General features: G+C 30.0%; 2 protein-coding genes across 2 annotated transcripts; both read right to left on the reverse strand.

Moving 5' to 3' along the window:
* Positions 1-768: 768 nt before the first annotated feature.
* On the reverse strand, positions 769-4,388 carry LOC111681807. Its single transcript, XM_046952549.1, has 5 exons — positions 4,245-4,388; positions 3,940-4,182; positions 3,289-3,800; positions 2,304-2,445; positions 769-2,221 (listed from the first exon to the last, which is right to left on the reverse strand). Exons 1-5 carry the CDS (start codon positions 4,372-4,374, stop codon positions 921-923), a joined length of 2,328 nt encoding a protein of 775 aa, XP_046808505.1. The 5' UTR covers positions 4,375-4,388; the 3' UTR covers positions 769-920.
* A 1,324-nt stretch (positions 4,389-5,712) lies between these two features.
* Positions 5,713-10,399, reverse strand: LOC111681808 (MATH and LRR domain-containing protein PFE0570w-like). Its single transcript, XM_046952550.1, has 6 exons — positions 10,234-10,399; positions 9,932-10,174; positions 9,271-9,872; positions 9,098-9,168; positions 6,707-6,867; positions 5,713-6,628 (listed from the first exon to the last, which is right to left on the reverse strand). Exons 1-6 carry the CDS (start codon positions 10,361-10,363, stop codon positions 5,820-5,822), a joined length of 2,016 nt encoding a protein of 671 aa, XP_046808506.1. The 5' UTR covers positions 10,364-10,399; the 3' UTR covers positions 5,713-5,819.
* Between the last annotated feature and the right edge of the window lie 3,144 nt (positions 10,400-13,543).

Raw genomic sequence — 13,543 nt, forward strand, 5'->3', positions numbered from 1 at the left:
AAAAAACGAACGAAAAGACGAAAAACAAACAAAGCGACAACGAAATACAACGAATAAATTTACACACATACACACACTCAAATACTTGCTGGCGGCAGTGAGAAATAAAAAAAAACTTAACGAAACTAATCATGTTTTCTCTCTGTCTCTTACGTTTTCTTTGTTTGGGTTTTGTATAGAGAATTTATTTTTTGTTATTATTCGCCAAATTATTGTTGTTCAACAAATAATACCAGAGCAGGTACAGTTTGCAATAAAGTTTCGTTTTATTATTTTTTTTAATTAAATCTGCAATTAGTTGGTAATTTGTGGACTATTTGTGATATTTTATCTTTAAAATATTAGGTAGGTAAAAAATGTTTTAGGAAAATTCCCAAGATAAGTAAATGAAATAATGAAATCTATACACACATATCACCAGAAGTCAGATAGATAGATAGATAGATAGATAGATAGATAGATAGATAGATAGATAGATAGATAGATAGATAGATAGATAGATAGATAGATAGATAGATAGATAGATAGATAGATAGATAGATAGATAGATAGATAGATAGATAGATAGATAGATAGATAGATATAGATAGATAAATAGATAGATAGATAAATAGTTAGTTAGGTGGTTAGTTAGGTGGTTAGTTAGTTAGATAGTTAGTTAGTTATTTAGTTAGTTACTTAGTTAGTTAGATAGTTAGTTAGTTACATGAAGATAATACCTTCTTACATTTATTTTTCCAATAAAAAGTCGTGATATGGATATTTATTAATTCATATTTTTTTATTGTTTATTTTTAGAAAAATAAAATAATTGTTTAAATTAATAATAACTATTATAAGTTAATGGGAAAAAAATTAAAACTAGTTACTAGGTATTAATTACACAGTAGTAATTCATTAAAAAAACTAATATACTACATTCAAATATCTTTCGAGATTTCATCTTTAGAATAAATATTTATCATTAAATGGGACACCTTCGCACGATATTCCAAATTCTGCAAAGGTGTCAACAATTTCATATAAGGCCAAAAGCTCATTAAAAAATTACAATCTGGATCTCTTATATCTAACGCTATCTTGGCATTACATTCTGGCGTTTTAAATTCATTAGCAGAAGACGAGTTAGACAGAAAACTTAATATTAAATCAGACATTTGAACACGAAACTGTAAATTTTGTAAAGCTGTTAATGATTTCATGTGAGACAAAAAACTAATCAGAAAATTACATTCTGGATCGCCAATATCTTGCTGAACGGTTAGTCGGAAATCTTGGCTAGCGTTAATTTCTTTTCTTAATGTTATTCGTTTGTTTTTTTCTTTTATGTTTCGGTTTTGCTGAAGTGTTGAATTTTTAGCAAGACTTTGAGGTTGAATTGAATGAACTTCATTTTGCTGAAGTGTTGAACTCTCATTCAGACTTTGAAGCTTAGGCGATTGAATTTCATTTTCTAAAAAGGCATGCGAAACTGTCTCGATATCAAGAGCTGGTTCTTCTTTTATATCAGCATTAGCAAATTGATTATGTTGTGATCTTATTATTGGTTCCTCCTCATCAGTCTCATCTAAAAAATTTATTTGATAGTAAGAACTTTGCGGTTTACTACTGTACGATGGTATATATTCACTTTCATTTAGGCATTTCTGTTTTAGAGGATTTTCATTTGTGACATTACTAGTTTTTTGCTCGGGTGTTGAACTCTTGTTTAAGCGACTTTGACGGCTAGGCGATTTACGTTTAATTTCATTGCGATTTTGTTTAGTATACGATACTTTACTTTCATCGTTTTCATTATATTCCTCGCAGGATTTCAGACGCTTTAACAAATCTTCTTCATCAGAATCGTCTAACAAGTCTATTTCATTGGGTACAGTTTTTGAGAGACTACTGTTACATGATATATTATCATCATTTATGGAAGAATTCCGTTTCCTACGATCTCTTCTTAGTTCACTTTGATTTTTAATAATAGAATGTTTGTTATTTTCCGTTATTGCCAAATTTGAACTCTGATCGGAATCGCTATCCCTTGAACACTTGGAATGACCATCTAAAAATTTCATGGGTTCACAATACACCCACTTACTGCTATAATCCTTCTTAGGATCATATTTACCGCTTCGCTGATCTCTTTTCATACGATTTCGTTTACGATATTTAACTACCCGATAAGCATCACGTAAACTTTTCCATACACTTTTGCAATCTTCTGCAGTAACTGTTAAAAAATTAACATACAAGATATACAAATTTGTATATAGAAAATTTAAATACTATTAATATATATTCTATTAAATTACCATCATCACCAAGACTTTTTGCAATCTCTTTCCAGTTATCACATATTTCATGTAGCGGCCTCTCTGTCAGCTGCAAATCCCACAATATGGGTCTTTTGTGCACTTCAGCGATTAAACGAAATTTGTCCATTACTTTCAAAGGTTATAACAAAACTGAGCTAACACTTTTCGTTAAAATTTATACATTCATATAACGAACAGCGCACAATCGCGTACAAACACAATTACACACATGGTAACAGAAAATCCGAATGAACGAACAAAACAGAATATCGATTGAATTTGTGTTGTTAAAAATAACATATATGTTCGTCTTTTTTGTTATTTCTTATTTTTAGTGTTGCTAACCTGTTGTGTATTTAGCGTTTAAAAAAAATTCTTGTTGAATGTATTGTTTTGTGAAGAATCCTACCTGTCAATTTGACATTTTCGTAATGTAATTGTTTTTATTATCAAATTTACAGATATGTATAGACAGATAGACAGACAGACAGACAGACAGACAGACAGACAGACAGATAGATAGATAGATAGATAGATAGATAGATAGATAGATAGATAGATAGATAGATATATAGATAAATAGATAGATAGATAGATAGATAGATAGATAGATAGATAGATAGATAGATAGATAGATAGATAGATAGATAGATAGATAGATAGATAGATAGATAGATAGATAGATAGATAGATAGATAGATAGATAGATAGATAGATAGACAGATAGATAGATAAGATTTCATATCTCTAAATTTCACATTACATACTAATTAATAGACCAGACATAGATTACACTCTAGGCTACACTCTACCAAAAAGCGAACAAAAGAAAACTCAGACGACAGTGATCATGCTTACCCGATGATGCCGAATTAGTGCTTTAAAATAGAGCAAAAAATGCACATTTTTATGATTTTATTTAAAAAATACTTATAATTTATTGTAAATTTAAAACTATACAAATTTAATTTTAATTATTTAACAAAATATTCAACATTATTTCAGATATTTTTGCTCGTAATTGTAGATTTTGCAATGGAGTAAACATTTTCATATAAGGCAAAAAGCTGATCAAAAAGTTACGATCTAGATCGCTAATATCAACAAAACCTTTTAGTTGAATATCATTATCCGGTGCCTTTGAGCCATTAGACGAATGACCTATCTTTAGAATATTTAATATCAAATCTGTCATCTGACCACGAAACTGTAGATTTTGTATTGGGGTCATTGGTTTCATCTGTGCGCTAAAACTAATCAAAAAATTATAATCTAGATCGTCAAGGAATTGGTTTGAGGCTCCTTTAGATAAGCTATTGTTTTGATTAATAGGTATTGATAAAAATTCTTCATCATCCATATCGATTTCATTATCAGATTCTTCTTCTATTTTTATATTATCATCATCAATAAATTGAGTGTTTTCATTATCGCTGGGACATGATGGAGCCTCACTTTCCGGTTGTTTTGAATATGTACATCTCATTGATAACACTATGCGAAAAATAAATTGTTTATTTTTTAAATTATAAAAATGCCTTTTAAAAGTTCAGATCAAACTAAGATTATAATCCTTTTCAAAGTTAGATGTAATATCTTTCAATGATTTCTTGTGTCCCATTCATATACTTACACTGTAACTCCTCTTCATCGGAATCATCTAGAAGTTTTATTTCAAATGTTCTTTTCGCTTTAATAACCTTTTCGAGAAAGTTCATTTCCTTCGAATACTCCCACGTATTGCGGTAATTTCTCTTAGTGGGGTCGTATGTACCGTTAGCTTTATCCTTACATATACGACGTATAGAACGATTTTTACCCACACGATAACAGGCACGCAAATGTTTCCATGTATTTTTACAGGCCGTCACTGAAACTGTACAAGAAAGTTATGGAACAGTTTTTTCTATCTTTGAATTAACTCATTAAGTAAATTACCATTACCACCCATGCTAGTGGCAACATCATTCCATTTGTTTGTTATTTCTTGACGTGACCTATCTAAACGTTGAGTATCCCATAATACGGGTCTCTTGTGAACTTCAGCAATTAAACGTAGCTTGTCCATTGTGTTTAATGGTTCCGACACAACTGAGTTATAATATTCGTTAAAATATAACGAATAATCACCTTCTAATTTAAAAGGCATCAAAACAAATACACACACACACACGTTAACGAAATAACGAGTGAGTGAACAGCAGAGAGAATATGAGCAGAAGTTACGCTGTAACACAGCAACACATTTTTTATTTTTACTGTTATTTTTTATTCTTTACACTGAAAATAATCCACGCTTGACTCTATAAAAAAACAATTCCCTAACAACTATTTTCTTAATGTTTTAGTTCAGTTCTACTTTACTTCTTTTTCTCGTTTTGTTTAAGTTCTAGTTCAATTCTAGTTCGGTTCTAGTACAGTTCTACTTCATTTCTAGTTTAGTTCTTGTACAGTTCGAGTTCTATTCTATTTCAGTATTAGTTTAATTCTAGTTCAGTTCTTGTACAGTTCTAGTTCTATTCTATTTCAGAATTAGTTCAATTCTAGTTCAGTTCTTGTACAGTTCTAGTTTAATTCTAGTTCGGTTCTAGTACAGTTCTACTTCATTTCTAGTTTAGTTCTTGTACAGTTCTAGTTCTATTCTATTTCAATATTAGTTCAATTCTAGTTCAGTTCTTGTACAGTTCTAGTTCTATTCTATTTCAGAATTAGTTCAATTCTAGTTCAGTTCTTGTACAGTTCTAGTTCGGTTCTTGTACAGTTCTACTTCATTTCTAGTTTAGTTCTTGTACAGTTCTAGTTCAGTTGTAGTAATTTAATCCTAGTTCAGTTCAAGTTGAGTTCGAGAACCATCTACGAGAACCATCGAATGAAATGAATAGATTTACGAGCACCACACATAAGCATGCACAAGTTGTAACAAAAAATACTCACACGATAACAATTGAGCGAACACGACATCAGGTTTTCTCATGTACAACTTCTTCGTACATATTTCTTCTTTTTAGTGTTGCTAACTTATTAGAATTTATTGGCGACTTTTGTGTTTTTTTAATCACACATTAATTTTTAGGTCTTATTGAAACATATTATTTCAGAACTTAATATCAAAACCGACATCTTGTTAAGAAACTGTAAATTATGCAATGGAGTCATAATAGTCAAGATCCTTAATATAGTACGTCATGGATCTGGAAGTAATTGTTTAATTGGATCTTATACAATTCGTCATATTTTGTGCATTCATTAAGTTATTCGACTCTACAGAATTACTTTCGTGGGCCCTATGATATGACAGTAATATGACTCTATATCTAATTTATTAAAATATCTATTGAGGTCCTTCATACTGTGTTTCCGAATCATGTAGAAAATCCAAACTCCCTTATTTAAAAAAAAACAACTCTTGAAATTCTATAAAAATATATATTTAATTAAACATATGTATGTTTGTAAAGTATAACTTAAAATTGAATTATTTAAGTTTAATTAAAATAATAATTTTAATAAAAACTACAAATAATTATTAGAATTAACATTTGCACAATGGGAGGAGGAGGAGGAGGAAGAAACAGGGGCTGCTGTTGCTGCCGACATGGTTGGGGACATAATTTCAAGCATTAAATTAGTCATTTTAGCACGAAACTGTAAGTTTTGTAATTCGGTCATCTTTTTCATTTGAGGCAAAAAACTAACCAAAAAATTATAATCTGAATCGCCAACATGAGCCAAATCATTTGAATGTGATATATCCAAACGTGTAGATTTCATTAGATTTTGTTCTTCTTTTTCAAGATCTTCTAAAAAATGAACCTGTTCGTAAGAACGTTTGGAACATTTAAAGGGTGTAGTTGAGGGTTTTGCCTCTGGTTGCTTTTGCGATGAGTTTTGTTGTGCCGCTTGTTTCAAAAGATGTTCGCTATACAATTGATTATAATTGCCGCCTTCATCGTCATCATCATCATCGTCATCATCTAGTGAAAAGACTTCTGTATCCATTTCAACATCAGGTTCCATTTTAATATTATCCATATTATGAAATTGCGAGAATTGATCGGAATCATCATTATCAATATTAACTTCATTAACTGCTTGGTGTGTGGGAGAATCTATAGCTTTATAAGTTCTACTACGTCGGCGTCTTTTAAAGTGTTTAACAAATTGCATGGGTTCAAAATAAGTCCATTTACTGCCATATTCATTATTGGGATCATATGAACCCTTTAGTAAGTCCCTTTCTATACGTAGTTCAATACGTTTAACTTCAGCTCGATAAGCATCACGTAAGTTCTTCCATATACGCTTGCATTCCTCTATGGTAACTGTAAGAAAATTTTAAAATTTCATTCATCATATTGCATCAATTCAAATAAAGTTTCCTCGCTAAGTGTAGTTATTACCATCTGGTCCCATACTCGTTGCGACTTCTCTCCACAAATCTTGTATAGATATACGAGAGCTATTCTCTTTACTCAGCATATTCCACAATTGTGGTCTATTACGAATTTCAGCGATTAACTTTAGCCGGTCCATTGTGTTTGACATTTCTCGCTCAACTAAACTATAGTTTCGTTAAAATTATATATTTAATACTGTGATACAAAACAACTCTAGAAAACAACAACACTTAACGATAATATACAGTAAAAGCGAAATGTATGTAAAAATATTATTGCTCGTTTTCATTATGACTCTCTTCCTCTCTTTTTTAAATCGTTGTATACTTTTGTTTACTTTTTTATATAGCGTAAGTATCAGGTATGGATAACGTCGTAGTAATTTGATTTTCTTTTAAATTTTATAATATATAGATGGATGGATAGATAGATAGATAGATAGATAGATAGATAGATAGATAGATAGATAGATAGATAGATAGATAGATAGATAGATAGATAGATAGATAGATAGATAGATAGATAGATAGATAGATAGATAGATAGATAGATAGATAGATAGATAGATATAGATAGATAGATAGATGGATGGATGGATAGGTAGATAGATAGTCAGTTATTTAGTTAGTTAGTTAGTCAGTCAGTTAATTAGTTACTTAGTAAGTAAGTTAGTTAGTTAGTTACTTACTTAGTTAGTCCATAAGTATATACATAGATGGTAACTTTAGCAAAACTTCACAATATCCAGTAGTTACCTTCGTCAAATATAATAAATTATCTGAGTAGTAAAGTGTTTGGTAGCATTTTCCATCTCTGTGATTTATTACTTCTCGTTGTCTCTGCACTTTGTCGTTAAGTAAAGAGAAAAATAAAATACATTGTCTGGGAATAACTTAACAACACATACTCACACACACAACAATGACGCATATTGTTCAATTCTGTCACAGTTTAGCGAAAGAATTGTTTTTTTCTTTTTTTTTTTTGGCATCTACCTGTATTTTAACAAAGCGATATAAATATAAAAACATTTTGTTAATGTTAGCGGATAGTTAGGTTCGTTTTATCGTTGTTTGATTTAATAAAGAAGTACTTCGTACAATACTCTAAAGGTTTAAAAGACCCTGTTTTAAACTTAATATTTGAATATTTTTTATGTAGCGTATATGAGGCATTCGCTATAGACGAACATTTCTACTTGTTTAGTTAAAGATAATTTTTTTTAAAGTACTGCTAGCATTTGCGAAAATAAAATATAAAGTAGACGATAAAAAAAAACAAACTCGTAAAAGTATAGTTTTGCATTTGTTTTTGGTGTTGTTTGTATTTATTTTGATTTTTGGTTTTGCATTTTGTTCGTTATAAACAAAGAGTAAGACGAAGAGTGTTGTCAACTGTTAACTTCACATTTAATCTTAATTTTAAAGAATTTTCAATTAGTTTGTTTTTAAAGAAAATTTTCGATAAATAATTATTTCTTTTAAAAAACATTTTATCAATAATTTTAAAGAATTTCTATTAGAAGATTTTCTTTTTATAAAAAATATTCTATCAAAATTAGTTTTTTTTATAGAATTTTCTATTAATAAAAAATTTTCGAGAAAATTTGGTTATTAGATACAATTTTCTCTAGGGCCAAAATCTGACCGGGAAATTACTTAATCAATATTTTTAATTTATGGTCTTGTTAAAAGTTTTCTTATCTGAGAAACAATTCTTTAAGCTGGAGGTCCACACCACGTGTTCTATGCTTTCTCGCATTCTATGCGTCTGTCTGATTGTGATTCTGAGCCGATTGGTATACCTTAAGGTGGGTCTAGGACCAATATTTTTTGGGTGTTACAAACTTCACCACAAACGCATAATACCCTCCCACTATAGTGGTGTAGGGTATAAAAACTGCAGAAAAAAGAGAAGTTAAAACATAAATAAAAAAATTACGCTTAAAAAGCATCGCATGTAACTTGAAGCGTAGAACGCGAAGTAGGTATGAAAAGCGCGTAATGCTTTGACGCGAAGACGCGTAGTGTGGACCTCCGGCTTTAGAATATTCAATATTAAAACTGGTTTTTGACATTGTTTAGGTAAAAGTTTATCAAAATAATATTGATCAGAATCAATGAGATATTCTGAAATGTCTGAATCTTCTTTATCGTTATTATTAGTTTCTTCCGAAATCTCCTTTATTAGTTCTTCACTTTCTTCTTTATCATTCGCGGAATATGATTCTAACTCGATTTTAAAGTCTTGTTTAAAATCTACTTAATCCGCTACTCCTTCACTTGTCATTTTGTGTATTGGTCTGGTTAATGCTTCTTCTTCCTCTGAATCCTTTTCAACCTCTAGTTCAACTTTATAAAAATGGTGATAGTGTAATCGATTGATACTTAAAACGCGCTATATTTTGACTTGTCTTTTTGCATTTTGGACTCAGTTTCATTAGAATTCTTCACCTTTGTTACATTCTTTATAATAATTTCAGAATCTGCATTATTAGTTTTAGTGTATCATTAATATTTTACCTGCATTTAAGTAATTTCATAAAATTTTAAAGTTTATTTTTAATTATCATTTATTGATGAAATATTTAACATTAATGCAGATATTTTAGATCGTAATTGTAAATTTTCTAATGTCGATAACATTTTCATATAAAGCCAATAGCTGATCAAGAAATTACTATCTGAATCTCTGACATCAACAAAAGCTTTCAGTTGTATATTATTAACAGACTTAGCTGTTTCAGTAACAAAATTGGAAGACTTTAGAAAACTAAATATCAAATCCGACATTTTGTTACGAAACAGAAGATTTTGCAATGGCGTCATTAGTTTCATGTGTGATGAAAAGCTTATTAAAAAATTATAATCAGGATCGTTTATAAAGTCCCTCGTCGAGGGTTCAGCAGTAAAGTTATTATTTTCTTTTATAGGAATTGATATAAATTCATCTTCATCTTTTGTACGTTTATTTAAGATGTTCGAGTTTTCAGAAGTATTTTCATCGTGATCCATATTATATGTTTCCATTTCGATTTCATTAAAAAGTTCTGGTTTTATACGAACAGTATCAGTATCGTCATACATAAATTGTGTATGTTCATTATCACTCGAACATGATTTGGCTTCACTTTCTTGACGTGTTGGACTTGTAGATCTTATTGAGAATACTGTAAGAAAATTGTCAATTTTATTTCGAACTTTTCTCGGGCAAATTTCTTATACTTACAGTGTAATTCCTTTGTTTCAGAATCATGCTGAAATTTTATTTCATAAGTTTTTTTCGTTTTGCCTATATTTTCGACAAAGTTCATTTGTTTAGCATACTCATACGTGTTGGCGTAGTATTTATTTTCTGGATCATATGAACCCATAACTTTATCCTTACTTATGCGCTGGCCACAACGTTTTTTACCCTCGCGATAAGCATTACGCAAATGGTTCCACATACTTCTGCAGTCCGATACTGAAACTTTAAAAACAATAAAAACATAATTTCTTTAATCTTTTGATTATTATCGAGTAAATTACCATTAGCACCCATGCTACTGGCAACATCTTGCCATTGATTTGTTATTTCTCGTCGTGATCTGTCTAAACGTTGGGAATCCCATAATATGGGTCTTTGGCGAACTTCAGCGATTAAGCGTAACCTGTCCATTACGTCTAATGTTTGACACGCAACTAAGTTATAAATTTCGTTAAAATATAACTAACGAACACACTCATTTTTAAAATACTAAAGCATAACAACAATTACACATACGACGAACGAACGAGAAGGCAGAAACGCATGAGCGAACTGTAGAGAGAATTCAAGAGAAGTTATATGTTTGTATAGGTATACGATGCTAATGAAACAAAATTCGCAAAACATACATACACATATCCACATAGAACAGTGTTTCGAGGAACAGTCTTGTTAAGTATAACAACTAGAAATACCCCTTAAGCGGTGGTCTAGGTGGAATGGAATACTCAAACGAAAAATTTACATTTTACACGATGTTATACACCGTAATGAGTGCTATTCTCATTCCACAGTTGTGTTCTATTATGAGTTTCAGCGATCAACTTTAGCCGGTCCACTGTGTCTGACATTTCTCCAGCAACTAAACTATAGTTTCGATAAAATTCTTTATTAATTCTTTCTAAATAAATGTAGGCTCGACCTCCCTCTATAGGTCCCAATATTTCGATTTTTGGCACAAAGTAAAAATGGGATCCTATGGTACGATTTGTGTCACAAAGTAAAAATTGGACCCTTAGGTTCTAAAATCAAAATAAGTGATTTTTTTCCAAAAAATTGTTTTTTGAAAATTTTGTTCGGAATCTTATCATAGATTTTAAAAACCAAGTATGAACAAATATAGTTCAGAACTCCCTCAATAACACCCCATGTTTCGATTTTTGGCACAAGGTCAAAATTGGACCCTTAAAAAAAAATTAAAAAACAGTTTTTTGATTTATCAAAAAACTGTTTTTTAATTTTGTTCGGTACCTTATCATGGATATTAAAAACCAATTTTGAGAAAATATAGTCCCCACGTCCCTTTACAAAATCCCATATTTCGATTTCTGTCATGAAGTCCGTCTGTTCGAGTGACTTTCTGTGTGTCCATGTAGATGTTGTTATCAACGCACAGGTAGCAATTTTTAAGGAAATTTAATGACCTTAGGACTAAATGGTTAATATCAGCCCATCATTTCACCTAGCTCACATACAACTGAACCCCCCTTCAAAAAAAGGGCCTTTGAGCTCATAGTTATGTAAAATATAATTTCATCTCAACTAAGTTTTATACAAGTCTTGATGTATACAACTGACCCCCCCAAAAAAGGGCTTCTAGCTCCTAGTTATGTAAAATATAATTGCATCTCAATTAAAGGTCTTATAACTAAGTTTTATACAAGTCTTGATGTATTTGCCAAATTTCGAATCGGATTTTCGATCGGACCTCATTTAACCCTAGCCCCCTTCAGAAAGAGACTTGATTATTTACAATTCACTTATTAACACTAATATTGCGGTATCCATCTATATTTGCTCCTATCCCCCATATGAAGCTTTTAGTCAATAAATTTCCTAATTAATTTGGCATCAAGGTAATATTTAAGGTAAATTCGTTATTATGAAAAATAAATCACATTTAACATTTATAACTGGTGTAGGGTATCGTATGATCGACCACGTCCAATTATAGTTTTTTAAAAAATAACCTTCTAACATATTTCATTTAAAGAAAATTTTTGATAAAATTTTATTTTTTTCGAAAATTTTTGATAAAATTTTATTTTTTCGAAAAATTAAAAAAAAAAAATTCGAAAATTTTTGATAAAAAATTTTTTTCGAAAATTTTTGATAAAATTTTATTATTTAGAAAATTTTTGATAAAATTTTATTTTTTAGAAAATTTTTAATAAAATTTTTTTTCGAAAATTTTTGATAAAATTTTATTTTTTCGATAAAATTTAATTTTTTCAAAAATTTATGATAAAATTTTATTTTTTCGAAAATTTTTTATAAAATATTATTTTTTCGAAAATTTTTCGATAAACTTTTATTTTTTCGAAAATTTTCCAAAACATCTTCTTTTTATAGAAAATTTTTGAAAACATATTATTTTTATGGAAAATAACACATCGTTTATAATGAATCGCAACCGATATTCAACGTATGAATATTTAAAAACTACTTTCCAATAATAAATATCAAAATGCTAATGATATTTCAAATACATACAGACATTGTAATTCGGTCCAGTCAAGTATTAGAAAACTCTAGTTTATCATTGAAATTTATAAAATTTATTAACCATTCAACTGATATGGTTGCATGAAAACTAAAAAAATTAACTATAGTTAGACTAACTGATAAAATTTCCATCAAAATATTTGCTTAAACAATCATTGCAAAAAGACAAGGAAGATAATAGCTGGCCAGTCGGGGTTCGTCAGCCATCCAGCAGACAACGAACCAGTTGGTCAAACACATTTAAATATCAGAAACAGATAAGTCAACATGCAGTGGAGTTTAATGTATCGGCATGAAACGGTGCCTGCCATGCACTTGGGTTGCATTTTAGTTAAATTAGCGGTAGTAGAACCAGTGCAACAAGTGGCAGGCGTCCAAACAAGCACTTGTATGTCTACAGCCGATCTATACAAACTATATAACCAATAGACAGAAATGTATGTATATACGTATTTTTTAATAACCTCAACAATATTTGTTTACTATAACTGAGTTTTATACGAAAAGACTGTATAGTCCAATTCCAACGTCCAAAGAAACGCATGAAATAATTTTAATTTACTTTGCTATGTTAGATATTTTATTTAGAAAAAAACCAATACACATATGGACGAGAAATTTTCAAATTGAATTATTACCTTTTAAAGGCATATGTCGCAGTAGTATCCGGTTGTTGCAAAAGACTCACAAATAGTCTGCCTGGCCTGGTTGATTGCATTTTTATGCAACTGCAACGAATTTTACTATGAATTTTACTACCAAATAAGTAAAACATTTTATAGCTACGCACATTTCAATTTTAGAGATGAAATATATATAGTTATTTGGAACCAAATATTTTTAATGTTTCTTTTTTATATATGGACATCATTCATTTTGTTTGTTATTACGATTGTAGATATTTGCATACCAGAGCACTTTAGATTAGGGGAATGTATCCGTGTAGTCGTAATGCTGAAGAAAGTTGACTATGGTCTATCCTGACTATAGTCCTGACTATAGTCTATTCTATAGTCCTGACTATAGTCTATTCTATAGTCCTGACTATAGTCTATTCTATAGTCCTGACTATAGTCTATTCTATAG

Source organism: Lucilia cuprina, chromosome 5 (genome assembly GCF_022045245.1).
Source record: "Lucilia cuprina isolate Lc7/37 chromosome 5, ASM2204524v1, whole genome shotgun sequence".
Taxonomy (NCBI): Eukaryota; Metazoa; Arthropoda; class Insecta; order Diptera; family Calliphoridae; genus Lucilia; species Lucilia cuprina.

Coding starts and splice junctions, on each gene's coding strand:
- LOC111681807 (XM_046952549.1), bottom strand. CDS start 4,374: ATGGACAAGCTACGTTTAATTGCTGAAGTTCACAAGAGACCCGTATTA. Junction 2,446..3,288: donor AAATAATGTTGAATATTTTG/TTAAATAATTAA, acceptor GTTTTGTTATAA/CCTTTGAAAGTAATGGACAA. Junction 2,222..2,303: donor AAAAAGTCTTGGTGATGATG/GTAATTTAATAG, acceptor ATTTTTTAACAG/TTACTGCAGAAGATTGCAAA.
- LOC111681808 (XM_046952550.1), bottom strand. CDS start 10,363: ATGGACAGGTTACGCTTAATCGCTGAAGTTCGCCAAAGACCCATATTA. Junction 9,169..9,270: donor ATATTTCATCAATAAATGAT/AATTAAAAATAA, acceptor ATTATTATAAAG/AATGTAACAAAGGTGAAGAA. Junction 6,868..9,097: donor GACAAGTCAAAATATAGCGC/GTTTTAAGTATC, acceptor ACGAAACTATAG/TTTAGTTGAGCGAGAAATGT.